This window comes from Camelus bactrianus, chromosome 5 (assembly GCF_048773025.1).
Source record: "Camelus bactrianus isolate YW-2024 breed Bactrian camel chromosome 5, ASM4877302v1, whole genome shotgun sequence".
Taxonomy (NCBI): Eukaryota; Metazoa; Chordata; class Mammalia; order Artiodactyla; family Camelidae; genus Camelus; species Camelus bactrianus.
In genome coordinates, this window is record NC_133543.1 from 97,534,754 (window position 1) to 97,561,800 (window position 27,047).

At 48.5% G+C, this 27,047-nt stretch overlaps 1 protein-coding gene across 1 annotated transcript; it reads right to left on the reverse strand.

Annotated features, from left to right (window-relative positions):
• Positions 1-1,694: 1,694 nt before the first annotated feature.
• GPR55 (G protein-coupled receptor 55) lies at positions 1,695-17,635 on the reverse strand. The gene is made up of 2 exons (XM_010956038.3): positions 16,655-17,635; positions 1,695-5,514 (listed from the first exon to the last, which is right to left on the reverse strand). The coding sequence occupies exons 1-2, from the start codon at positions 16,695-16,697 to the stop codon at positions 4,547-4,549; spliced, it is 1,011 nt and encodes a 336-aa protein (XP_010954340.1). The 5' UTR covers positions 16,698-17,635; the 3' UTR covers positions 1,695-4,546.
• Between the last annotated feature and the right edge of the window lie 9,412 nt (positions 17,636-27,047).

Sequence of the window (27,047 nt, forward strand, 5' to 3'; positions counted from 1 at the left end):
TGGCTGCAATGGTAGTTTCAAGGGGTGCCCCCCCACAAAAGCACCATCTCTGCGGCACCTTCTCTGTGGGTCTTTTGAGTTCTCTGCTCCCTTCAGCAGCAGGGTCTCACAGTGGCCCTGGAAGGTCACTGTCCACACACCGCCTACCCTCTAGGGTCAACGGAGGGTGGTCTGGTGGGTATCAGCGCCATCTCCAAGGGGTTCCTCCGTGGAGATGCCTTTGTCCCTACCTTGTGGCTGTTCTGCACACCAGACTCTCCTTATGCCCACCCGCGCCGCTCTTCTCAATTTCTCTCCTCATTGATCTGTTAACAAAATCCGTTTCACACTCTATTAGTCTCCAGAGTCGCCCACCAGGGCTCAGTCATTTCAAGCACCTTTACAATTTCTGTTTATTTGTGATAACTTGCCACAAGGCTGTTATCTTACTAGTTCAAATGTCATCAGTATCCTGGAGCAGCTATAGTGTGTTCATAGAATGACTTTCAGTTTCATAGGGTCCCTAGAGAGGGACTGGATAGGAATAGAGTGGACAAATGCAGTATGTGGACTAGTGTTCTCCATGTCAAATGGAGAACAGACGGCTGTTGTATGAGCCTTCTCAGGCTGCAATAACAAAACGCCACAGAACCGGGGGCTTTAACAACAGGAATTTATTTCTCCCAGTTCTGGTGGCTGGAAGTTCAAGGTCAAGGTGCCAGCAGGGTTGATGTCTGCAGAGGGCTCTCTCTGTGTGTTGCAGACGACTGCCTTCTCACTGTGTGTGAGGCCTTTCCTCAGTGTGTGGAGTAAGAGGAAGCAAGAGCTCCGGTGTCTCTTTCTACAAAGATGCTAATTCCATCATGAGGGCTCCACCCTCAGGACCTCATCTAAACCTGAGTATCTCCCAAAGGCCCCATCACCACATACCACCACGCTGGGGGTTAGGGCTTCAATATATGGATGGAGGGGGAACAATTCAGTCTATAGCAACTGTCAAGGAGCAAGGATGCTCTCAGTCATCCCTTGGCACCCAGGCCATGGCTGGCCTGTGCTCAGGATTGTGGGGCGCTCAAGAGAATGGGGTGGCCCAGGCCAGGGCTTGACTCTTTGGATTCTCCGGGAGCTCTGGATTGGTTAGCAGGATTCATATGTGAGGAGCCAAGGAAGGAAACTCAAATCTAATCTGGGAGAGACGGACTGACTCTGGGTGGTTAGAGAAGGGAGGGGTCATCCGAGGAGGACGTCTGGAGAACCAGCCCCAAGTCTTCACCATCAGCGCTCAGCAGGTCTACTGTGCCGGGCCACCCAGTGTGTGCAGAGGAGCCATGGCCTTGGGAAGTGGACCAGTGTCACAGCGGTGGTGCAACAAGATGACCGGAGCCGGGTGGGGTGGACTCAGAGCTAGAAGGACCACAGCCTGGGGGTCTGTGTGGTCCAGTTGTACCACGGAGAACCAAGCACCCAAGTGGACTTGGGGACCTGCGTCCAGATGCTGCAGGGCCTGGCTCCGGCCACTTGGGACAGGCCCCAGCTATGCTCTTGGTACAGGCCTGAGGGTGGCTCCCTGTGCTCCCACACCCGGTGTCCAGGTGGCTTCTTCGATCTGGCCCCTTTGTGGTCCTTTTGACCAAGATTGTTGGGTCACTGGGCAAAGGCCATTGGCAGCCAGCTCTGTCTCTGGAGTCAATAAAGTGTAGCCCAAGACAAGGTCACTCAGCATCACAGGCATCTGTTTATTTGGCAGATCGGATTAATCAAACTGTGCTAGTTTCACACATGTGCATGTACCAAGTGTGTCTCAGATTTTTCCAGACTATACAATTAAGGTCACATTTATGGCCAGACAATGTCCCTAAGCCTCCATTGGTTTTAGTAGCAAGAATGTTGGCCTTTTGCACAACTAAATTCAGCTGTGGTCCCCAACTCACGGGCCGCCACTTGCTGCGGGGTGGGCCCTTGGATGCGTCAGCATCCTGACTCTAACTCTGCCCCTCTGCCCCTTCCGTGCCTGCTGGGCCCGACGGCTGATCATGGACCAGACTTATCCCAGAGCATGGACACTGACAGCGCATCCTGGCTTGCAGCCCTAGCCCTGTGCTCACTTCCCACCGACCCTCATGGGTCCTCTGTGACTCACAGGCCGGGATGGGTCCCCCAGGGAGAGAGAAGAGGCCCGTCTCCTCCCCTGGGTGTTAGGATCAGTCAGGGGTTCCCCTAGGCTCACCCCCAGGTCCACAGTGGTCACATCAACTCCATACTGCCCTATCCCTCCAAGGACCTACATCCAACAGTGACACAGCTCGTGTGTCCAGACTCCCCTCCCACCCCCTGTCTCCCGGCTGAGGCAGAGTTATGCTGCCCACAAGGCAAGATTTATCAGCACCACTAGGGATGATGGGGTGTCAGGACCCTGCCATCCCGCTCCTCTTTGGAAGCCCGTCTGGCCTTAAGCACACTGGTAGACACAGTTGCAGCCTGAAGGGCGCCACTCAGCTCCGCCAGGCAGGCCCCCAGCGCCCACTGCAGAGAGACATACTGGAGACGGGGAGCGAGTGGCGGTGCACTAACTCCGCCCCCTGCAGACTCTGGCCCCAGTCCAGCCCAGGGGTCCTGCTGGATGTGGCCGTCTGGCTTTCCGAGAGTAGCACGGGTGTGCCTCTGTCTGGGTGGCCATGGGACTGAGCAGCCTGCAGGCAGGGAAAGGAGTGTCCAGGTCTTGGGTCAGCTGGGCAGGATTCTGCGGAGTACCTGTCTCTGGCTGCAGTTTCATGGAGGCCCATTCTGAGAGGCAGATCCTGGTCCTGATCACTCCTCCACACCCATTTCTCCCATTTCTTCCTCACCTCTCTCCAGCCCCACGGAGTGTCAGGTGACCACTGACCACAGAGGATACAGGTAAAGGCAGGGGTCCTGCCCTTCAATGGCTCTCAGTCAAACTGGGGATTCTCAGGCAGGAAGCAGCTCTGCCCTCCCTCCTTCCTGCCCATCCCACACCCCATCTCCCACCCCCTCTCAGAGCCCCATTGCTTCAAGCCTTGGGTAATCACCCAAGGCCTCTTCCCCTCTCAGGGTTTTATCTAAATCACCACCCCACAACATGGCCACCCCTCCTTTCTGTCCGCCACTTAGCAGTGGACACCTCTTCCCCTGCAAGTAAAAAGTGGTTGCTTTTCTTCCTAAAGCCCTCCCCCCCTTGTTCGCATCAAGGCTCATTTATTACTTCTCATCCCACTCCCTCCAACTCACAAACCACCCCACGACGTGTCCTTACAAATGTTTCATTCTCCGGAGCAGCTGAGTCATCGGAAGGCTTTCAGCTGTCGCTGCCACTCCTTCTCTAAATCATCAGAGAAGCCCAGTCCAAGCCGCAGTTCAGTCGTTTAGTTTCCAACCAGGAACCGCCAAGAGCCCTGTGCCGTCGAGATGGTCCCTCCATTCCTGACTGGCTCATCTTCGCCCTCCCAGCCGCTGGACAGGGACAGCTCCATGGACAGTGTCACCGTGGCCAGCCACCCAGAAGGACACAGGTGGGCAAGACAAACACATCTTCCTTGTTCTCCTTTGGCTGGACCAAATCAAGCCTGATTCTTTCTCTTCATTTCAAGGAAACTAATTAACAGCATCCCAGTCTGTTTAAGATGGCAAGCTGGTCACGTTCAAGAGTTTCCCCTCTCCCAGGCTTGGCACTGCTGCCTCTCCTTCCCAGGGCCAGGGCTCAAACTCCATGCGATGAATGCTGCGATGGCAACGGGGGAGGGGTTGTCCACTTCCAGCCCTTGGCCTGCGTCCTACCTTTCCCAGATACAGCCTCATGGATCCCCGGAGTCACCAATGCCTTTCCACCCTGCCCCGACTACTCCACAAAGTGTCCACGGCCTCACACAGCCTGGTCCACACCACCCCGCTCTGCCCTTCTGCAGCCTTCTCCTGGGCACAGGAGATTCTCTCTCTTAGCTAGGTCTTCCTAAGGCCCATAGAAAACTTGGGGCTTTATGCATACTTGCTGTCCCCAGTCACCCCCACTGCTGTCATCCCTGTGAGGTTGTTGGCCAACAGAGCTCCAAAAGAGACCAGAAAGTACAAGTCTGCTCCACCCCAGGATCCCCCAGATAAAAAGAAGTTTGGTCATCCCTACCACTCCATTTCTCCACCATGACCAAATGGCTTGATTCTCTCTCATAACTCTTCTCTCTCTTCCTTTCCAGAATATTCTAGTCCAACAGAAGGACAGCAGAGAGTTGGGAAACAGCCTTATTCTCTTTCTCAATTCTTTCACCTCATGGGTTTTAGACTTAGAAATCAAGAATGCACCTGGTTCTTAGGTTCTTCAGAAATACCACCCCCCAAACACTGAGTGATTTATGTCAAGTTGTTTGGATGCTGGGGAAAGGTCTTTGGGGCACAAGAAGCAAAGACGGCATTCAAGTGAGCATCAAAGGGCGGGCACAACAGTAAATGCCCTGCATATCATCCATCACATCACAGCCCTGGGAAAAGGGTATCTGCTACTAGAATTTGGGAATTTTGGCTGGGCTTTCCTTCCTCCGAGCACAGCTTTCTTCCCTTAGCCCCTGGTGGTCACAGTATCCTGGAGAACCAGCTGGACCCTGGAAGGCCGGTGGGCCGTGATGTCCGTGCGGAATTCTTTGATGACAAAGTAATAGCAGAAAACATCCAGGCAGCAGTTGATGTTGGAGAAACACATGGATAATTGCAGGAACAAGCTGATGTTCCGCTTAGCTCTGCACTCCACAATAAAGTCATTCCTCACCAGGAACTGCAAGAAGAAACTCAGGTGGACGGGGAAAAAGGAGACCACAAAGACAGCCAGACTGGCCGCAATAGTCCAGATGCAGGCCTTCTGCTTGACCCAGTCCTGGGTGTGGTTGCGACGGCTGACCAGAATGTGGATGCTCCTGGAGGAGCAGAAACCCATGATGCTCATGGGGAGAAGGAAGCCAAACACCTCAAGGGGGAAGAGCACCTTGGCACTCCAGGTGTTGTCCGACATGTTGTGGAAGCATATGTAATCTTCCACTTTCCCATGGAAGCTATAGATAGGGGTACTCCCAACCCACACCAGGACCCAGATGGTGCAGCAGATCCCAAAGATCTTCCTGGGGGACCGGCAGTGGTTGACCAGGATCGGGTACTGGATGGCCAAGAATCTGTCCAGGCTGATGAAGCAGATAGTGAAGATGCTCCCGTACATGCTGATGAAGTAGAGGCACTCCACCAAGGTACAGAAGGTGGGGGAGGGAGCCTTCACATGGGACAGGGCCATCTTGAACGGGAGAGAGAGCACCAGCAGCAGGTCGAAGACCGCCAGGTTGATCATGTAGATGGAGGTGGCAGCATGGTGTGGCCACCTCTTCTTGAGGAAGGAGCTGAAGCCTCGGATGGCGAGCAGATTGAGGAGCAGACCCAGGAGGAAGGTTGGGATGTGGACTGCCAGCTGCACGATTTTCATCAGCTCATCCACATCACTAAAGGAGCAGTTCTGGTTCTTGTTTAGCTGGCTCATGTTCTTTCCTACAATGTCAACAATAGATGAGGTGAAGGTCCTCTTACTTTCCAAAACTGATGGATTCTCAACTTTGTTGAGAATCATAAACACCTCCCCTTTATCACATAGCAATCCATGCTCTTGGGATCACAATTAGCAAACACAGGAAGAGAAATTAACCCTAATCTTGTTACTTTTTAATGTATATCATTCCAGACTCTTTCTGTCCACACACTTACACATGTGTGTGCGTGCGTGCGCCTTTATCTTTTACAAAAATAGAACTGCACATGAATATCTGTCCCACTTTTCCAATCAGAACTCCCTCTGTTGAAAGTAGTAACAATGGCATAAGCCCTGACCCAAGCTGGTTTAATCGAAGAGAGGATTTCACAAAACTGAAAACATGAAAACTAGGGCAGGGCTGACTTGAGCTGTAGCTTCAACAGCTTCAAATGCTCTTTTTAGGACCCAGCTCCTTTCTATGTAGTCCTTCTGCTCTGCCCCACTCACACCCCAAAGGTCAGACAAAGCTGACTCCACCCTGTGGGGCTGGCTGCAATCAATGTATCACTTTCCCCCATATATCATCATTGGTTCATTTATAGGTTCATGGATGGACAGATGATTCCCTCCCTGCCCAGGCAATAGGAAGCAATGAAATTCTTGCTTGGGTTTCTGGGAAGGGGGCTGGCGCTCCTTCTGTTGGATTTGAAGTTGGGAGGGTAAAGTCCGGAGCTGCCGTAGCCTCCTGCTCTCTGTGGAGGAAATCCAGACAGAAGTTGGAGAAACATAGAAGAAAGAACATTCCAAGAGGGACCAAAGTGAGGGCTTGAGGTCTCTACAAGGCAAAGAAAGGACTTTAGACAAGTAGAAAATTAGAGCTGGCCTCAGGGACAAGAGGACCAAGACTCCTGGTGTGGTTACATTGGGATGCTGGATGCCGGCAATCAGGGGGATCACAAGCCTTCAGGAATGAAGGAGTTGGGTATTTTTAAGACCCTATATAGAATGCCATTCCCAAACCCTCTCTAACTACTAGAGAAACACACACACACGTTATTCATTGAGCACTATATAGTAAACATTTAATGTATACCACTTGATCCAGTGGCTTTCCAAAAATTCTATATTTTCCTATGTGCTAACTTTTCTTACAGGTTTATGTCACACGAGATCTAGGACAATGCATTTCCTCATATTTAAAGCTTCAGACTCCTGTGGTCTGTGTGAATGGCACCTCCTGGAGTTGTGCAGTGTAGAGCCCCAGGTGTAACTGCTCCAATCCCACAGTGCCTGGAATAAAGGTGAGCTGGCAGGGTGCCTCCTCCTGCCTAAATATGCCAAAATAGCCCCAAGCTCATCTCAAAAGATAGCTAGAATAGCTTGGCACCAGCAAGATAAATTTCAAAAATGGTGAAAAGAGTGGGCAAGAACTCAATTCAGATTTAACTGAAAGGTGCTGCAACACCAAAGAGGAAAACTTCAACATAAGAAACTGCAGAAAACCAAGAACCACAAAGATAAGCATAAAGACAAGCTTGTGCTTAAAGAGATCCGACAAGACTGCAAAAAAAAGAACTTGGGGCATCCGTTTTGGTCTGGGTCATGCTCAGGCAGAATCCGTGGATAAACACAGAACACTGCTGATGAACTCAAAGATTAGAACAAGAGTGGCCAAGAAAAAAAACCAGTGATGCTCAAAGATAAACCCAAACTCAAGCCCAAAACATGACTGAATTGAACAAACCGATGAAAAACATAGAAAAATGGTCTGACGGAATGTATGCATTCTAAGACGCTGGAGCTTGTCTGAATTGACTGCACCAGGTGAATGTGTGTAAAACAGACACGACTCAGCTATCAGTGTTCTCTGGCAGGACGCTCCTAAAGGTCACATTTGAATTACTGAATGACTTCAAATGGAAACTTTTCAAATGGTAATCCTTGAAGTTAGAGAAAGCACACTATGGACTGGCAAAAAGAAATTGGGTTGAAAAAAATTCTTCCAGTTAATGGTAGAGTGAGTAGAGAATCTGAAAAATTAATGCCCTGAATTCCCTCTGAAGGTTCAAGGAAACTATCTTAAAAAAAATTTTTTTTTTTATAAAAAATCGGGAACTTCAGTGGAATACGATAAAAAGTCTCCAGGCTGCAGCAAGAGATAAAGCAGTTATTTTCCTCAAAGACTGGCTGCCAATAAAAACCAGTCCACTTGCAGTGAGGCCAGCAACCTCCCTACTCTCGACCTGTTGCCTGGGGCCACTGATAGTTTCTGTTCCAGCCAACTCAGGGATCCACTGCAATCAGTGGTAAGGTGGGTGGCTAGGAGGCTGGGAAGCAGATACTAGGACAGTATTAGACATTTGATAGATTTATTAGGAGAAAGCCCAGTGAAGGATAAAAGGAAGATGGAGTAGGCGTGGACAGGGAGGGCCTTCAGACTACAAAGCAGTCTGATACCTGTGGAGAGAGAGGAAGAAGGAATGAAGGGGTAGGAAGAGCTTCAGACCACAGTGAGGCTCTGAGAATATCTTAGCCAGGCCGAGGGAGAGTCCCCAAGCACAAACTGCCCGTTGGAGAAGTTCCACATCTAGCAGGAATCTCCCAGGACTAGTACCTCCACGGAGCCCAGTCATTGGCTAGAAGCCGCCCAAGATGAGCATGGCCCCAACTGGGCTGTCAGTCACCAGGGCTCTGGTCCCAACCTCATACCAGGAAGGAATTAGAATGAATGAGCAATGTCATGGGTCAAGCAAATGGGGTCTGTGAATAGCCCTGAAGGGCCCGAGAGGACCTTTGTTAATCACCACCAGCTGGTGCCTGAGAGGTACAGCTGAATTAAACAAGAGAGATGAGAACTTGCATTACAGGAGCAACGTTTCTGCAAAATTTTTGGAAAGAGAGCCACTCCCAGATGTACCACGTACATCTTTAAATGTCATTAATATAAAACCTTACAAACTTCCGTGAATAAACAAACCATGTTCCCTGAAAAAAATTATACCAGAGAGTTTTGAGGGAGAATCTTTGAATGCAAGAATTTCACACCCGATTAAGTTGCTTTCAAGTGTAAAGATCATAGAAAGCCACCCTCAGGTGCATGTGGCTTCTAGGAAAAAACTGCCTCCAAGAGCCAAAAATCTAGACCTCTAAGAGATACTAACAATACAGGATGCAGACATCAAGGTGGGGAAGTTTGGAGCTGAGCATTTAAAACAGGAAACTGGAAAGAGACTAAAGCTATGATGAATATAGTTACAGATTTAAAATTTTTAAAAAAACCAGTAAAAGAGATCATTCATGTCCTTAAAAAAAAAGGACAAGATGGATTAGATAAATTAAGAAGGAAGAATGTTCTCGGGTTGTAGAGGGCAGGGGTAGTGGAAAGGATGAAGCAAATATTCCATAAAAGGAAATTAAAAGTCATTGTTCTGTTTTTTTTTTAATTTGATAGTTCAGAAAGTGTAAGATTTTTTTAAAACCTTGAAGTAACCACTGACTATTAAAAACAGGATGCCCATCTTCAAAATTACTGAAGAAGATAAAAAGAAACAAACAAATCAGACAAAATAGCAAAGAAGTAAATAGAATGGGAAAAAGAAACTAGGTATAGAAATGACAACAATAAATACAAAAATTTTAAATTTACAAAAATTAACCATGTTTTCAGTTCAATTACAAAATAAAATTCAACTTTTTGTTGCTTATAAAGGACACACTTTCTTAAAGACAGAGAAATGGTCGAAGTCCCATGATGATACAGCAAATATAAACAAAAAGAAAGTCAGAGTGACAATATTCATACTTAGCACTGTAGAGTTAAGCATAAAGCCACATATCAAGATTAAGAAGTTTATTTTATATTAATAAAAGAAAAATTGTGAAGGCAAATATACTAATCTTATACACCGAATGATGTTGTATAAAAGTACATAAAGTAAGGTTGTTAGAATTTGAGCTATCGACAAAGATATTTTGATGTCAGATTTTAATGTATTATAGATTTTAACAGATCAAGTTGCCAACATATTAATTGGGTATAGAATTATATAAATAATACAATGAATACAATTTAATTACTAGCTCTTAGATTTGGTTTTAAATAAATAAGCAATCTATTTTTTTCTTATGTATCCAACAAACAGTTGCCAAGACAAATTCTCTGCCTAGCAAGAACAAAACCTTTCATTTTTTTTTTAAAGCAGAAATTATGTAGGCTGTATGCTCTAACCACAATACACAGAAACCTAGGAAATAAAATTGGCTATTTAAAATTAAGTAAAAAAAAACCCCAAACAAACAAAAAACAAATTTCTTCTGTATAGCACAGGGAACTATACTCAATATCTTGTAATAACCTTTAGTGAAAAAGAATACGAGAACAAAATATATGTATGTAAATGCATGACGGGGACACTGTGCTGTACACCAGAAATGGACACATTGTAACTGACTATACTTCAATAAAAATGAAAAATGTACATATATATATATATAAAATAAATAAATAAAATTAAGTCAAGTCAGAACTACAAAACAAAATGCATGGGATATAATCAAGAATGACAAGAACTTTCTGGATTGATTGTTTAAAAAAAAAACTCACAGGATGCAGCTAAAACTATTCTCAGAGATAAATACTAGCCCCAACAGCTTGAATCGTTTTTTGGATAGGAAACTAACTAAATGAAAAAAACAGTCAACTTGAGCATTTAGAAAAAAAGAACAAAAAAGTCATACAGAAATCAAGAAAACTTTTATAAAGATAAAAGCAGAAGCAAATGAGTTAGAAGGGAGGAAATCAATAAATTGAATAGCTGGTTTCTTGGCGGGGCAAGGGAGTAAAGAGTGATCTAAACAATTCATAGATCTCTGATAATGGTGATCGAGAAAAAAGACTCAAATGATCATAACTAGAAATATGAAGGCATTATAAGCCTAGATAGAGAAGAAAGAAAAAACAAGAAGAAATGACCTTATCACCTGTGTGCTAATCAGTTTAAAAACCTTGATGTAGTTGGCAATTTGGGGGCAAAATATAATTTACCACAATTGATACAAGGGTTGACATAAGAAGTATTGATTAGACCAACAAACATGAAAGAAATTGAGAATGTTCTCAAAGAATTACTCAGACCAGCACATTTTAAATTTCAAGGAAGAGGTAATTCCCATACTCAGTAAATAATTTCAGAACATAAGACAATAATGATAAAGTTCTGCTATAAAACTAGTTTACCCAAATACCAATACAAATGTAGCACAAAAGAGAAAAACTATTACTCAAATTCACATAGGAATATAGATGCAAACATCTGACTTAAAATATTACCAGGTAGAACTCATTATATTAATATTATAAATCATTATTTCACTAAGTCAGATTTACCAAAGAACTGTAAGACCATTTCAATGTTAGGCAATGTGTTAATACTGTGTATTACATCATTAAAGCAAAAATGAAAAGCCATCTGATTATATCAATAGACAGCTTTTCCACAAAAGTCATTTAGATGAAAGAGATGATTGAAGGATACTTCTTACGAAGGATAAAGAGTAACTTGTTTACGTTAATGGCCAATTTTGCATTAAATGGTTAAAAAAGAAGAAGAAGAAGCATTCTTGTTGAAACCGGACACTTGCCAAACACCCAGAAGTTTCAGATGATGTGTTAGACAATTAACAGAAACAAGAAATAAGATAGTCCCCAAATCAATAATACAAACGGAAGACTTAATCAATAAATGATGTTGAGACATATCAGTGAACAATTTAGGGGTAAAAATCCACTTTTAGATCCTCATCTCACACCAAATAATAAAAAAAATTCCAAATTCATTAATGAGTTAAATTTCAAAAGAATTAAACCAAGCTGGATGAATCTATAAAAGCCAGTGAAGGGAAGAAAAAGCTCTTCATCGACTTAGAATGATTGAAAAGCAGAAGAATCAGAAAATAGGATGAGTTTGATGCATAAAATTAGACATTTTTTTGTTAAAAATTTTAATATCAAATAATACAGTGGAGGAAAGAAAATACCACAAATAGGCTAGAGAAATGATGCTCCTCCTCTGTGAAGAGTATAAAAAAATGTGGACTATCAAGACCCACAAGAGACAAACAGGCAAAGGACACAAATAGCTCCCATCAGAGTATTTAAGCAGCGGTAAAATTTTTCTTATATAATCTAAAGAAGAAGCTGGTAAATGTTCCATAAAGCAGTCACAGACATGCTGGTGTATGTACAAATGAGTACCTAAATTTGGGGATTTGATATATTACAATAGAAATTTTATTAGTCTTTCACAGTGATTCGGAATATTTACCTTAAGTAAAGTATGTAAAAGAAGGAAAAATATGTGTACAGAATTATGCTCACTCTAACATTTTTTTTTTCTGATAGCAAAAAATACACAAATCCATTTAAATGTCAACAAGAGCTTAATTTCACTATGGTAAATCTACTCAATGGAAAAATTTTTCTGACTACTTTATGTTTATGCTGACTACGTTAAGTGAAAAAAAAAACCCCCACAAACTACAGAATTATACATTCAGAATGATTTTTTAAAAAACCCACGCATAGGGAAAAAAACCTAGAAAAAATTTTCCATATGCCAAATATTGATTGCGGTCTAACAGTTAGATGGTGAGTGATTTTTTAATCTTTTATTTTTGCCTCTCTCTCTTTTGTGTGTGTAGTTTTTAAATTAGTGATACTACGAAAACATTTTTAATTCTTTTAGATGTATTAAATGCTGTGGGAAAAGAAGAAAAATGAGAATAGCGTTTGATTTTCCCTTAAAAGAAGCAACGTGCATATGTGTTTGAGGCACTGCGGGGGCGGAAAGGTCTGCACAGAACTTACAGAAACGCGTTGCACTAACTGATGCTCAGCTGATAAGGCATAAATCTTGCCAGTCAAAGATTTCAACCTGTAACGTCAGAGGGACTTGGGAATAAAGCATGAAGTGACAGAATTGGACAGGTGAAAAAGCAAGTGTCACCCAAGGGACCAGAAAACAGCTGCAAGAACCTGATCCATGATAAAAAGAAAAGTTTCATCTGTCCGCAGGTCAGCCATCACATCATCAAAATTTTGCATAACTTAAGGAGGAAAGGACAGTATAAAAGACTCGAAATGCCATATGGACAATGGAGAGTGGGTGAAGGGGAGGGAAGGGGTTTGAATATAATTTTCCCAAAGTTTAGAGCACTGTTAATAGAAACCGTTAATGTAGCCGTTAAACCTAACTATTATCTAAATTGGATATTTAGGTTAAATTGCCTTGTCTATTTTAAAGGGACGAAAGGAAAATTCACAATAGAAACTGAAAGTGAAAAAACTGCGATGTCTCAAAACAGAAAGCAGAGGGACCACCCCATGGAGGTTTAGACAAATGTAGCAATTATAATAGAATTATAATACTCCCTAATTATAATTATATTAATTATAATACTTCCTATGAAAAGAGAATTCATTAAAAAACAAAACAAAACCCAACCATCTTGTGCCAATACGAAATAAAGAAAACAAAAAGGCATAGACAGAGTCAAATGATAGGATAACCTATGAATTGTCAGGCACACAGAACACTAGAAAAGTAGGAAATATGACCAAGTAATTATTTTTAGCTAAAAAGAATTGAGAGAGCAACACAGAGACCCCACAAAAGTAAAAATTATGATAAACAATTAAACATAAAATTTATATTCCAATGAGCATCACAAAGAAGTCCATACTGGGAACAAGCAGAAATGCAAAATGAAATAGAAATAGGAACATAACTGTAGATAGAGCGCTTAATGCTCCCTCCCTTAGAATAGCATCAATCAAGTAGACAGAAATTTAGAGCTCTCAATAGCTTGATTAACAAGGTAGAACTAGCAGAAAAGTGGGGACTAAATCATAAATCAGGGGGATGCACTCTCTCTGGGAGAGGACGAGGGTCTTTGACCAAATTCATCTCATTCCGGGGTCCAGACAAGGACTCCAAGGCAATGGCAACTCTACCCGTCTGTTCTCAGACCCATCTGCTGCAGCAGATAAGGAAACACCGCTGCCTGCTGCAGCTCTGTGATATCAACGACACATAATAGGCGTTTTTATGCATTCTGTTAAGTAGCCTCTTAAATAATGTGAGTCAAAGATGAAATCAGAAGTATATTTCTGAAATACTGAATAAGAGCAAATATTTATACCCAAAACACAGACGCAGTCACAGCTTAAAGGAAAATGAGAATTCCTAAGTGTTGTTGTAAACAGAAAAGACAGTGAGATATAAGGTAAATCGGGCTACATGCAGACAATCTGGAAGAGGAACATAGGGCGACATGTGACAAGTGGCCCTTGCACTGCTCTGATCAACCACGGGCTAGAGGCTCTCTGTCTGCAGGGGCTGCATGTGGAGGGGCTGGGAAGCCACAATGCAGGAAAACATAAGAACTAGAGTTGTTCATAATCTATAAAAACAGTAGACAGCCTAGCATCACCAAGGCTCAAGACAAGCTCCACTGCATGACTCCATGGGGTCATAAAAGGAACAAGATCCAGGTGCTTAGAAAGCAGAACTGTCTTGCTACCGGAAGTCAGAGAGCAGACCAAACAGTCATGTAGTGAGTTCCCTGTTCCTAGAGGTAAACAAGCAAAGGTGATATATCTGTCTATCCAGAATGTTGTCAAGGGAATTCACACCTATGAAGGGCTTCTTTTCTTTTCTTTTAAACTCTGTAATAGAATATTCTGTCAATATATTGTTTTCTAAAGTTTAGTGAAGAGGAGAGAAAACATCTCGTGCAGGAAAAGGGACTGGACTGAGAGTCCAGAGGCCCCTGCTCTGCTCCTGAATGTCTCTAGCTGTGGGGTCTCTGTCTGGCGTCTCTCAACCAAACAGCACTGCTCAGCCCTGGGGGCCAGGAGCCTGTGGCCTCACCAAGGGGCTGTTTCCTGCCAGCTCGGCTCCAGTCAGGGCTGTGATTCCTGTAGCTGTCAGTGCCCAGTCTGCCCACACCTTCAAGGAACCAACGTCCCACTCAAGGCAGCCCCGATCCCGTGTCTGCACAGCAGGGGCATCTAAACCCAGCTGTGTGGCTCAGACCAAGCCAGCTTTCCTTCCTGGAAGTCCTGGATTTTCCAGAAAACAACAGCAACGGGGAAAATGCAACCTGATTAAGAAGGTGCCCTCTTCTCTTGTGCTGCCAAGCCCCTCACCAGCACAGAGCACTGTGGTGTGAGTCACCTCAGAGTCGGGAGGGCCAGCCTGGGGCTGAGCAGAGTTGGTATCGCCTGAGATTGTCGTTTGAGGAGGAACACTCTCTGGGACCAGGTTCCTTATCTAAAATCCCAGTGTCCTGTAGGGTGCAGTGGTGAATGCCATGATTAGATTATAAAGATTTACTTGGATGCCATTATCTGCTACTAATACCATAGTGTGAATAAATTCATCGGTTGATGCCTGAGTTGGGCTTCTGAAGGACACAATGCAAGAAAGGACAGGACACAGTGGGGACAGAGCACATAGACAGAATCTCTGAGAGTCCAGAATTTTGTGGTAGTTGCACCCCAAGCTTGGTGGGGCTGGAGAAGGGCTGGGGGAGGACGGGACCAGCTCAAGGACTTGAGGTGTGGCTAGCTCTGTGCTAAGTGCTCTACGGAGGATACTCAGTACATTCCTGAGACTTGTGATAATAATGCCCATTTTACAGATGAGAATAGTGAGGCTCACAAAAGCTAAAGAGTCTACTTGAGGTCAAACAGGTAGTGAGGGTCCTTGCTGGAACTCACATGCTGAGTTTCTCCTCTATCTTTCCCCCACCCCGGTCCCCCACCAGCATCATCAGCAAGAGTGCCTAGTGTGTCCCAGAGCCCCCGGCATTTCCTCACTCCTTTGAGTGCCTGACACCACCTAACATGGTCTGATCCCCTCAGACTCACCTCTTCTCCTAAAAACCCCATCCCTTCCTTCAAATGTCCACTTCCCTTTTCCCCCTGCATCCTCTGATGTGATTTCCCTGCTGTGGCTGAGTGGGGCTTTTAACGATCATACATATGCCGCTGGGGTGAATGTCCTTGCCATCTTTAGCAACCCTGGGACAAGGACCATGCCTCTCACCCTTATACCACCGTGCCTCCCATAAAACAAGCCCTCGAGAAGGACTTACTAATTGAAAGGGGGACTGAATGAATGACCTGGTCTGTGGCAGCTCCAGAATGACAGGTGTTTCCTGTGGAGCTGGGACAGCCGGTCAGACCCGAGAGCCCCGAGCCTTCCACGGGGCTCCAGGTGCACTGTGCACACCCCTGCCCCCGCTCCCTGCCCCAGCTCCCTGCCCCAGGAGCACAAAGCCTAGCACAGGCCAGTCCTGCAGACTTCCTGACCTCCTGTCCTCCACCCTAACTCTCAAGAAAGATCTAGAATCTCCAGGGCTCTCCGTGCTGCCCTATCTCCCCTCCCAACCTCTCCAAGAGACACTTGGTAAGGGGTCGAGAATAATCTAGTCATAATATGTAAAAGTAGCCAAAGCTTCCTGGGTGCTTACTGGGGGTAAGTACTTCCATCAATTACTGCTCTCAAGAGCCCCTTGAGGAAGAAACTATTATTGCTCCCATTCCCCAGAGAGATACACTGAGGCCGGGGAAGTTCCACAGATGGCAAGTGCCTGGTCTGGGTTCCCAAGCATGACCCCACCCTGCTGCAAGCACCTTCCTCAGGGGCTGCAGGGTGATTCCTAGAGTTTGTGATCTTGGGCTCTGGGTGGTTTCCTGGCCAGACTCCGGGGGAGCAGGCAGCAGGGCCAGTGGACGGCAGTGTCACGCAATCCGAGCTCCCCTGGGGAAGACTCCTGGGCCGCCTTCAGTGAGGTTTCCCCTCCCTGGCAAGATGCAACCCTGAGTCAAATCAGGAGGAAGCTGAGGGTTTGTAGAAAATGTCACCTGTAACTGGGGACAAACCAGCCCTCCGCCGCCGCTGCTGCTGCCACGGAGGCTGTCAGGGGCTGCTGCTGTCCCTGCCTTCTGGGAAGGCCCGCCGTCGGGGCAGGTGTGGGCAGAGCCCACGCCGCGAAGACCCGGCTGACCTCAGGAAAGTCACCCGCCGTCCACCAGAGCAAGGTCAGTGCGTGGCTCTGTGCGTTGGTTTTTCTAAGCGGCCCGGGGGCTGTTACCTGTTGGGGGTCCGGTACAGCTGAGCGAGCTGTGCAATGTCATTTCTCCTCCCAGCTTGGTCACCAGCCTGCTCTGGGGAGTCACTTCCCTCTCTGGGGTTCAGCTTCCTCGTCGGTGAAATGAGGGGGTGGGACCAGACGCTCTTCAAATGACTCCGCATCAGCCTCATCTGGCCAAAGGGTTCCTTCTCTTGGGTCTGGAGGAGGGTTCCATTAGGGGTCCCTCCCCCTAAGTGGAACTAGAGTGTGGCCTGGGGGGCATGTTGCCAGGAAGAGTCTTTACGTCCTGTGCCCTCTCAGAGGGTCTGCACGCACCCTCAGCTTCCAGAAGAAAAGCCAAAGCCACTGGCTGAGCCAAGGCCCAGGAAGTCTTGGGGAGAGAAGGAGGCATCTCATGCAGCGGACGGCTGGCGCCTGGCATCCCGCAGGGACAGCCGGAGCCCAAGAAGGGCTGTCGTGGCTCCCAGTGCTTCTAGGGTTTAGGAGTCAGAACTGCTGCCCACAAAAAGGGAGGTGGTGCTGGATGCCTTCATATTTTAGGGCTCTTGGGCTAGGAAGGCCTCAGGGCCCAGCCCAGGGCGGGGACCCCCTCAGCCCCTGCATGGTCTGCGGGGGTGCCCGGCTCTGCTGCTCCTCGGCTCTGGATTCTCAATCCCAGGCCTGCACAGTGATCTGGGTCAGCCTTGGGCTGCGTTGTTCCTGTGGGCCCTGCGGGCAGAGATTTCCCCAGCAAGGCCCATTTTCAGGGCAGGGAGAGCCGGGACTCGCCTGTGGGCCCTGGGTGGCTCTCTGCAGGGAACTCATGCAGGTTCCAGACATTCAGGAAAGTCTGGGCTGAAACGCAGTCTGGCAGATTCCACTCCTGGGCCCAGGAGGGGCGAGGAGATCGCATTAGAGACTGAGGCACGGGCTGTTTTCACAGGCCTGGCCTGCTGTGACTTTCAGGCATCCACAGGAATAGAAACTCTCCAAGGTGGGTCTGGTGATTCACCCCAGCACACGCACGGACTCTGTAAAGAACAGCTTGGTGTGACTGTGGGGAAGTCCCCGGGCCCTCCAGAGCACGGGATCCCCGTCATCTGGTGAAGAGCTCGGCACAACTATGTCAGTTTTTAGACCCTGTCTCCCATCTGATCAAACCTGCGCTTGGATGAAGGGTAGAACCCAATTTACTCCCTGCCCTGGGCCACGGAAACTCACGTCGGCCTAGGCTCAGGGGCAGGGCTCAGGACAGTGTGTCCCCAGACAAGGCCGCCCCAGGCCTCTGGCCCAATCTAAGTCACGGTGAGGTGGCCAGGCCAGGCCAGGCCACCCCGGGTACGGCTGCAGGAGGCCAGGAGCCTGTGGGGAAGGTAGTGGGGAGGAGACAGGCAGGTGTCCAGGGCCCGCAGTGAGGGAGCCCCGGGAAGGGGTCAGCAGAGGGAGACTCACCGCTCAGCCCCTCCTCAAAGGGAGCCTCAGCCACCTCCCCGTCTGGCTGTCTTCTTTTTTAAAATAAATATTTTCTTTGTACTTTATTGCTGCTTTTTATTTTAAAATTTGAGTACATGCACATGGTTCAAATACCAACGTAAACATGCAGTGAAATGTCTGTGCCGACACTGCCTCCAAATCCAGTACCCACCTACCCTCATGGTACCACTGATTGCAGCTTCTTTCAGAGGTTCTGGACCAGCACATCCATATGTGGGTCTTTATTTTCTCCCTTTTAATGCAAACACACGTCATATTCCACTTCCCTTTCTTGAAGAGCCTTGCTAATAACTCTTATCCGGGGAGTGATGGTGGACTCCTGGCTGGGGAATGTGAGGTCCAGAGAAACCCAGTGTGCTTGCTTACAAGGGGTGGGCCAGGCAGGGTTGGCCCAGGGCTGACACATGGCTCAGGCCTCTGCATCCCGCTCCTCTCCTACCCCCCACCCCTGCCGCAGCGCTGGGGAGTCATTAATATGAAGACTTTTCCCCAGAAGGTTTCCCTTAAACTGCCCAGAACCAGCCACCCGAGTCCTGCCCCGCCTCTCACCATCCAGAGCAAATCAGAGGCTTTGGGAGCCTGGGTGGGTTCCTGCCTGAGCTATTACCTCCATCCTCACCGCATCCCTGGGCAGCACCTGAGCTCCAGAAATCACTCCTTGTAGGGTGAGGAACCAGCCATTCTGACTGCATCTGCCAAGGAGCCACTCCCCAGCACCTGGGGAGTCACCATACCTCTCCTGATGCTGCTTTATTTGCTCCTTTAGCTCATGGAGCATCCCCTCCAGGGGGAAGACTTGCCTACCCACCAGGGGACACTGCAGGGTGTAAGTGCTGGGCCAGAGCCTGGAGGATGCCCCCCACCCCTGCCCAGGGAAGCTGCTCAGGGAACAGGGGCGAGGAGCAAGGTGCAGGAGGAAGATGCTAGAGGCACAGAGAACAGCAGAAGTGCAGACACGAGGTGAAGAGTGTGGTGTTCGGCGGGGGTCCAGGGGTTTCTCTGCACAGCTGGAGGCCAGGGGAATGGCAAGAGCTGAGGCTGGGGGCTGGCCAGACAGGAGCAGGGGCGGGGATGCTCAGGGGCCCCAGGGAATGTACGCTCTGGCCCAGAATGTCATTCAGGAAGCTGCTTGATAAAACAGAAACATCTGGCATAGTACAGAGCCTTTCTTCTAACACCCATCCAAATCAGGACCAGCTACATGGAATGGGGCCATTCAAGGTCTAGACATAGGACAGACCCACTCGGGCAGCAGGGTCAGGGTGGGGTGAGGGCAATAGCAGTAAAGGAAGAAATCAGGAAGGGGAGGGGGTGTTGGCGTGTCTGAGGGAAGGGCCACCATCTTCTGAGGCAGCCTGATTCCAACAAGAGACACAGATGGCCCGAGCTCAGTAGCCAGCCCCCAGGTAGCTGCTTTGTGAACTTGGCTCACTGCCTAACTTCTGTAATCCCAGTCACACACTCATTCAATCAACAAACATCTGTTGATCATCTACTCTGCACCGGGCAGTGGTGGTCAAGACAGACCACAGCACTGTCTCAGAAACAGTTTTCAGGAGTCAGCGCGCAGCAGGGGTCAGAGCACCCAGCAGGGGTCTGGCTCTCAATGACCCTGAGACTCTTCGGCCCCCACTGACGTTAGGTCTGCCTCAAGGGTTTCTTAGAAAAAACAGGGAAAGCAGCAACATGGAGAATGGAACCTTCGTGATGGAAGAGGGTGGAGTCCCAGAAGTCAGAGGTGGCTTCACCGGGGCGGGGCAGGGGGGAGAGCAGGAGAAACTGAGGACAGAGAGACAGGGAGAGGGAGGAGGGTGTCGCCCCCTTTGTCCCCTCCTGCCCCTTGCTCCAAACCTCTAGGCTCTGCCACAGTTCTGTCCCCAAGCCCGGTCCATGCGTTTAGCTTGCCTGGCTCAGTCCACTGGAGCACGGATGAGGCCCTTCCCAAGGGTCTGAGCCAAGTCCCCAAGGACCCCCCGCCCACCTGGCCCTCTAGTTGTGGCAAAGACAGCTGAACCCTAACAGCACCTACGGGGCCTGTGAGTGTCCAGCCTCCTTGGAAGTGGGCACGTGGGCGGGTGACGGCATCAAGGTCACGACACTTACTATCAAGGCAGGATGAAGTAGAACATGCCAGGGGCAGCAGCCTTTAAAATTCACCCCTTCCCCTCCCACACATCCCTTCCAGCTCTCACTGGAAATGCACTGTGAGGTTAAGGCAGAAAGTTCTGGATGCTCAAACATCCGGGTGTGGGCTTTCTTTGGTTCCTGTCATGACTCTGGCCATGTTTTCAGAGCTCCCGGCTCCCCACAATGGTCCTCCCCATAACTGCTTATGGCCCTAACGGGAGCCTGCAGGAGTCAGACAAGGCGGTCTTCAAGCCAGACACCGAAATTCCACAGCATCAGAGGGGCTCTTCACCACGAAGGTGATAAAGACCACAAGATTCTATAAACGATGGACATCCAAAGCTTCCCCTTCATCTGAAGGCAGAGGAGGGAAGGTTCTGTGATTTATTTAAGCAGGGCCGGAACTTCCAAATTAACACCACTGGCTTCGGTGTCCAGATTCTCCAAGGCCCTTTGGAGGGCTGGCCCTTAAGGGGGCAGTGTCCTGGGCTGAACCATCCAGGGAGCTCCCTGGCCTTTCCATCTCTGGTCTGGAAACCAGAGCCCCCGGCTCCCCTCCTGCCTGGGCCCAAGGGGCTCCTTGACACCGTCCCCAGCTACACTTGTACATTTCCTGGGGACATGACGGGGTAGGGGAATGGTGGACCCTTTCGGAATATTTCTTTCCTCTTCATGTTTCCTGTTGCATGAAGTGTACTCTGTCCTTAGCCCACGTGTCCATTGGGAACATAATAATCCCTTTCACACTTTAGTTATGAAATCTGTCCTACTTATTTTTTGTGATTTCTCCTCACTTCATTCTTTCCCAACCCTCCCCAACTTCCACACATTTTTCTTTGTTTTGCTGCATGAAAAATTGTTAATTTGGGTGTAAGAGTATGTCCTTTTGTTCCCATGAATTGTCTGTAGCATTTTAATAATGAGTACACCTTCAGTGCGCCACGACTAGAGTAAGCGTGGTATTCAGTTCCTTCCTGGAAATCTTTGAATTGATTTTTATTTAAAAAATTTTTTATCCTGGGTAGAAGGATAAAAAAGCTTCTCCAATACCGAGGTCGGCAGGTTCCTCTAAGGATGCCCTTTGTCCCCTGTCCCTCTAAGGACGTCCTATTCTCATGCCCTTTGTCCCCAGAGCTTCTTGCCCCAGCTCTTGTGCCCTCCAACTCTGCTCCATCAAGTATGCCCCCGGTCACTCCTCACTCCTGACTCAGTCTCCAATCGGGACACCCCATCCCTCAAGGAGACGCCACAGATGCCACCATTTATATGGTGAGTCCTGAGGATCAGCCTGTGGGCTACACACTTATAAAATCAGTTCATCCTCCAACCAAACTCTGAAGCGTATACTCTCATTAGCCTCATTTACAGGTGAAGAAACAGCAAGGTCGACTCACGAGCCCGCATGTGCGCCTGGAGCACAGTTGGACCCAACCATCGAGCCGCGAGTCCAGATGTGTACCTGCCAGGCCGGGAGCTGCGTACACACCTGCGCCACCTCATCGCATCCTCACAGAGCACACGAGGCAGGGCCTGTGAGCAATTCCATTTTATGGGTGCGGAAACAGAGTCATTGAGAAGTTCAACAGCTTACCCATGATGACCCAGTTATTAAGAAGCTGAGCTGCAACAAAAACCACACCTGCCTGACTCCCAAGGCCCCAAGGTAACTGCTGCTCTAACCGCCTTTCTATTTCCATGTTCTGCTCTCACAGTGTGACTTCCTCCTACTGTCACCTCCTGCTTTTGGGCCCCATCATCCCACAGGCACGTGGTGGGGTCCCTCAGCCCCTGAAAGCTCCTCTTTCCCTCTACCTCCCTCCCCGCTCTGAGGTGGAGCCCCAGCCCTCCATCCCCTGCCTCTCCACTGCCCAGTTCATCCCCAGCCTGGGCCAGGCCCCATTCCTGCTCCACTCCGCCCCCCGGGCCACTGAGCCCACAGAAAGCGCTCCATTGGGCAAAGGGAGACACTCAAAATGGTGATCTTGAAGCACCAGCACCCCTTCCTGCCTCTCCAGTGTCTTTCTAAGCCCTCCCCTAGGTCCCCACCAGCCACAGATGCCTTTGCCTCCAACTTCACAGAGAAAATCTGGCTTATCAGGCATGCACCTCGGGTCCTAGCCCTCACCCAGCCAACCACCACAAGATGTTTCTGCTGCTTAGAGAAACTCACCTCCCACCTTCGCCCACCTCACCCGTCTCCTTTGGGAACCTGCGCCATCAAGTTGTCACTGTTGTTTATGAGCGATGTCCACAGAGCAGAGAAAATGTTAGAGCATGTCACAAGAATAAAACTGCATTGCCTACTTATTGGTTTTGGAGATAGAAAATTACTCACAAATTGGATGGATATTTGTTCTGTAATCTAAGGTGATCAGAAGTCTCAATTTACATATGATATGATTTTTAAATTACAGAGATTTCTGTAAAGGAACGTTAACTTCTGTTACATAATACACACAGTGCTATATGCATGGAAAGCTATTACAGAAGGAAAAGTTTTCAGTGCTCGTTAAAATAATTGGATCTACAACTCTTCTAAATGAAAAGAACATGGGCATGAATATTCATGAGATGAAAGCACAGAGGCCTCGACTAAACAGCACTTCAAAGTTCTCAACTCAAGAAGGTGTTGATACAAGGACAGTCTCCACATGGGGCTGCAGGTCTCCTGGGTCCTCGTCTTCCCGCCCAGATGCATCTGCAGCTGCGATGTCTTGCTTAGTCCCACCCTCCATCCTGGTCCAGGACTCCTCATCCCGTTTTCTGATCCCATCACTTCCCAGTCTCCTGCACAAAAAAAGCACACCTTGCTCTGGCCCAAGCCCGGTCTCTGATGGCTTCCTTCCAGACCTTGGTTTCCTCATCTCTGCTATGGGCACAGTTGTGCTGCAGGCGGGACCTCCAGCCAACTTACTCTTTCTAGAATGATCTGATCCTAAGGTCTGAGGAAACAGAGGCAGACAGGCCCCCAGGTCCTGCCCTGCCAGTCCCGATGCCCCACCATCTTCCTTGGCTGCCTGGCCTCCCTCTCTGCTCTTCTCTCCTCTTATGTCCTGGACTCCCCTTCTGGCCTTTCTCTGGCATCCAGCCACCTGGGCAGACTGCTCACCTATCCCTACACCTTTCCTGCCCAGTAACCTCATCTTGCCATCTCCCTACCTTTGGGTCATTTTGCAAACTGTCCCAGGGGCCTGGTGCCCCTTCCAGTGAGCACTCAGACCTCTCAGAGTTTCATGAGTCAGGCACCTGCTGGGCCCAAGGAGCAGGAGATGGTGGGCAGCCTCCGTCTCCACAGTGAGTTCTCAGCCATCTGGGGGTCTGGCCTGTGTCACCCGGTAAGAACACCTCCTTGGATTGGTTCATAAGTCTAAGAAAAGGTAATCAGCTCCTTTGTGTCAACTCTCAGACCCCTCCAGGCTCTCCAAGCCACCACTGGACGGGGTGGGTGGGGTGGCTGGGTTCAGTGGCCTCAGGGCATCTCTCCCTGCAGACCCCCTCCCTTCCAGGTACCCAAAGACTGACCACTTCACTCAGAAGTGACTGTGCCCTGTGTCTGGTACGTACCCCACTCCCCACTCCCCAAACCAACCTCCAGGAGACAGCACCTGGGGGTCCCTTTGGCAGGTCAAAGGCTGCCTGCATTGGGTGGCTGTGGCAGCAGCAGGAGGGAAGAAGCCAGGCTGTAGGAAGTCAGGGCATAAAAGCCTGCAGGAAGGAAGGGGGCCTGGGTCCTTCAGGGGAGGCATTACCAGCCTCTCCCTACCCAAGCTTGGCCTCAAAATCCCTGAGTTAGTTTTTTGAGGTCACACCTACAGCCACCGTATAGCATCCTGCCACCCTAGAAGCTCTGGGCCAGGCTCCGGTCAGCCCATCTCACCTCTACCCACCTTGGCTGCCCAAATTGTCACCTCGGGTCAGGCACTTTCCTTGTCTACCTTATAAAGTCTCCCTTTTGGGAACTAACAACTCAACTGCCTCCACGGGGCACAGGCCCTGCCTGTTTGGGGGACCTGTCACTACCCTGGCTGTTTCTCCTCTGCACCTTTAACACAAGAGGCTGACTGGGTCCCTCCTCACACGACAGAACTTGCTGGCTTCTAATGCAGCACTGGCTCTGGAATCACAAAATCTCAGTTGGCATGAGTGCCGGGACTGCTCTGGCCAGCAGCAGTGGAATGAGCTCCAAGTAAACATGTGTGGGTCCCCAGCCACACTCTCCATCCCCTGGCTCTGTCAGCTTTTTCTGCCCTGGGACCTCAGAAAGGTTAGGTCTGGGGACCAAATGTGAGGTGACCACAAACTGTGAAGAGCGCAGATCTCCCTGACATCCTCCCCCTGAGCTCTCGGTGCCGGGGAAGGTGGACACAGCCCAGAGCAGCGGGAAGACCCAGCGTTGGCCTGTCTGACCATGGTGAGCGAGACCCCCTGACGGGGTCTGATCCCTGGGCCCTACACTCCACCATCAGGGGCCTGAGTCACTTCTTGGGCAAGACGCAGCTTCCCCTCAGGGGACATTAGTTTTCTCCCTGGGATGGGGTTCAGGTGGCTAATTGTCCTGATGGCCCAAGGCTTTGGCAGTTCTTGGGACACTGGTCTTTGAGTGTCAAAACCAGGACAGTCCCCAACAAACATGGATGAACCAGTCACTGCAGGTCGGAGAGGGGCTTTGGGGACTGGCTCCTCAAAAGAAGCCTGAGGGCTTCTCACCTTGACTCTGTCCCCCTAAGGAATGATATTGTCCTGTTGGGTTTCTGGCCCGGGGTCCCTGCTTCCACTGACTGTGTCCCGGATGCCCTGATCCACTTTGCTCCCAGGATGCGCACGTGTCCCTCCACTGGACAAATGAGCACACACAGGCCTCTTCCCTGCAGAGACACGAGGTCTCAGAGCAAACACCTGGGGTGGAGCGGGTACTTTTCCTCTCTCCCCCAGAACAGCTGGCAGGCACCCCGGTTTCAACACCACAGTGACCACATTTCCAAGAAGAGGCTCCCAGTGCCATGGTCAGACAAAGGGGCTGTGTTACCTCGGGCCTTGCTTGTCGCCAGCATGTGGGAACGTCTGGAATGTATCAGACAAGGGGCTTCAGGTTACACGAAGCAGGCCAGTCTCAGAACCAGAGTGTGTGGTCTTGGGCCAGCGGCCACCCCCAGCCCAGCCCAGCCTCCTGTCTGGACGAGGGGCCCAGGCAGCCAGAGACGACAGGACTCCATGTCTGTTTATTATTTTCTCCATCAGGAAGTGTTTCCTCCTTAACTGGCTCCTAGGGGGCCTCAGAGGGGTAGCAGACCACCTTCCATAGAGGAGACTTTGCCTAATAATTCCGTCCCAGGGTCCAGAATAATCACACGGTGTGTCATCAGCTTCCCTCAGACATCATGGGCTCACAACCAGAACTGTGCACGCCCGCTCTGAGATGTATAGACACTCAGACACACACAGGAATGCGGACATGTACACACACACATACACGCCCAGAGACACACCCTAACCTAGAAACACACACACTCACACACAGATTCATCCAAAGAGACACATACAGAGGTACAAGCACTCACACACACACAGTACACACTCATGACACCCACACATGCTTGTGCTCCCACAGACACATGCACAGACTGAGTCACACCTAAAGACGCAGGTACTCGTCAAATCACACAAATCACAGAAACACGTAAGGAGATCTGAAGTCAGAAAACCACACACACTCACACTCACACAACTTCACCTTCTCAGACAGGAGCACCCTTGAATCACCCACAGATTCTCTGCAGCAACATTGCCTCATAGCTGGTTCATGACCTCCTGTCCCCGCCCCCTCCCCCCCAGGGTCTCAGTCCTGGCCTCCCAGCCTTCCTTTTCATGATGTAGGTCAGTCAAGTCATTACGCTGTAGGCCTTAAACTTACACAGCGCTGTATGTCAATTACATCTCAGTAAAACCAGAAGAAAAAAAAAAAGAAAATGTTCTTGTAGCCTGCATTTGGAGAGTCATTAACCTAAAAATTTATCAAAGCATCTCAAACCCAATAAAAACAATTAGAGAATGAATTCTATGGAGAACAGTATATGAGAAGTGAAAAACATACTGCTTATGGAAAGTGAAATATTTAGTTAATTATGGTGTATCTTGCGTGAAAGAACTATATTAGATTTTTAGCTCTGTGGAATAGTACATAAGCTATAATATAACTTTAAGAAAATGAACTTGCCCTGATTCAAAAAAACATCACGCGGCAAAAGTTACTGCTAATTTCTCAAAATCTACAAACTATGCAGCACAGATGATGTCAGAATTACCAACAGAACAAAGTTACCAAAGAGAGCAAGATGTTTGACTCCTTTAAAAGGTGGCTAAAGTTGTTCTCACGCTAATACTTGGAGGCTGTGTAAAACGTCCCACAGAGAGCTGGCCAGGCAAGGACTTCCTGAGCTGCCACTTGAGGAAGTGAAGCTGTCGGGACGGGCTCATGTGGAATCGATTTTCTCTTAAAAAGACCATGTTATGTCATTTACTCCTCCTAAAATACGTACGTACAATCAAAGTTCTCTTTCTGTAACCGATGACAAAAAAAGTGGTTGAGCCAGCCAGCCTTGCATACCCTGATCTTTTGCTCTGGTTTTCTGTGAAATGGTTTTAACAAAAACTTTCTATGGCTTTGAGAAATATTTCCTCTTTTCTGATGATAGCTCACTTGAGGCTAAGGCAGCTTGAGTGGTACTGGGGACCCTGGAATCAGGGAGAGAATAAATGAAGATTCCCGGGACTCTTTCCACTGAATTCTGTCAGC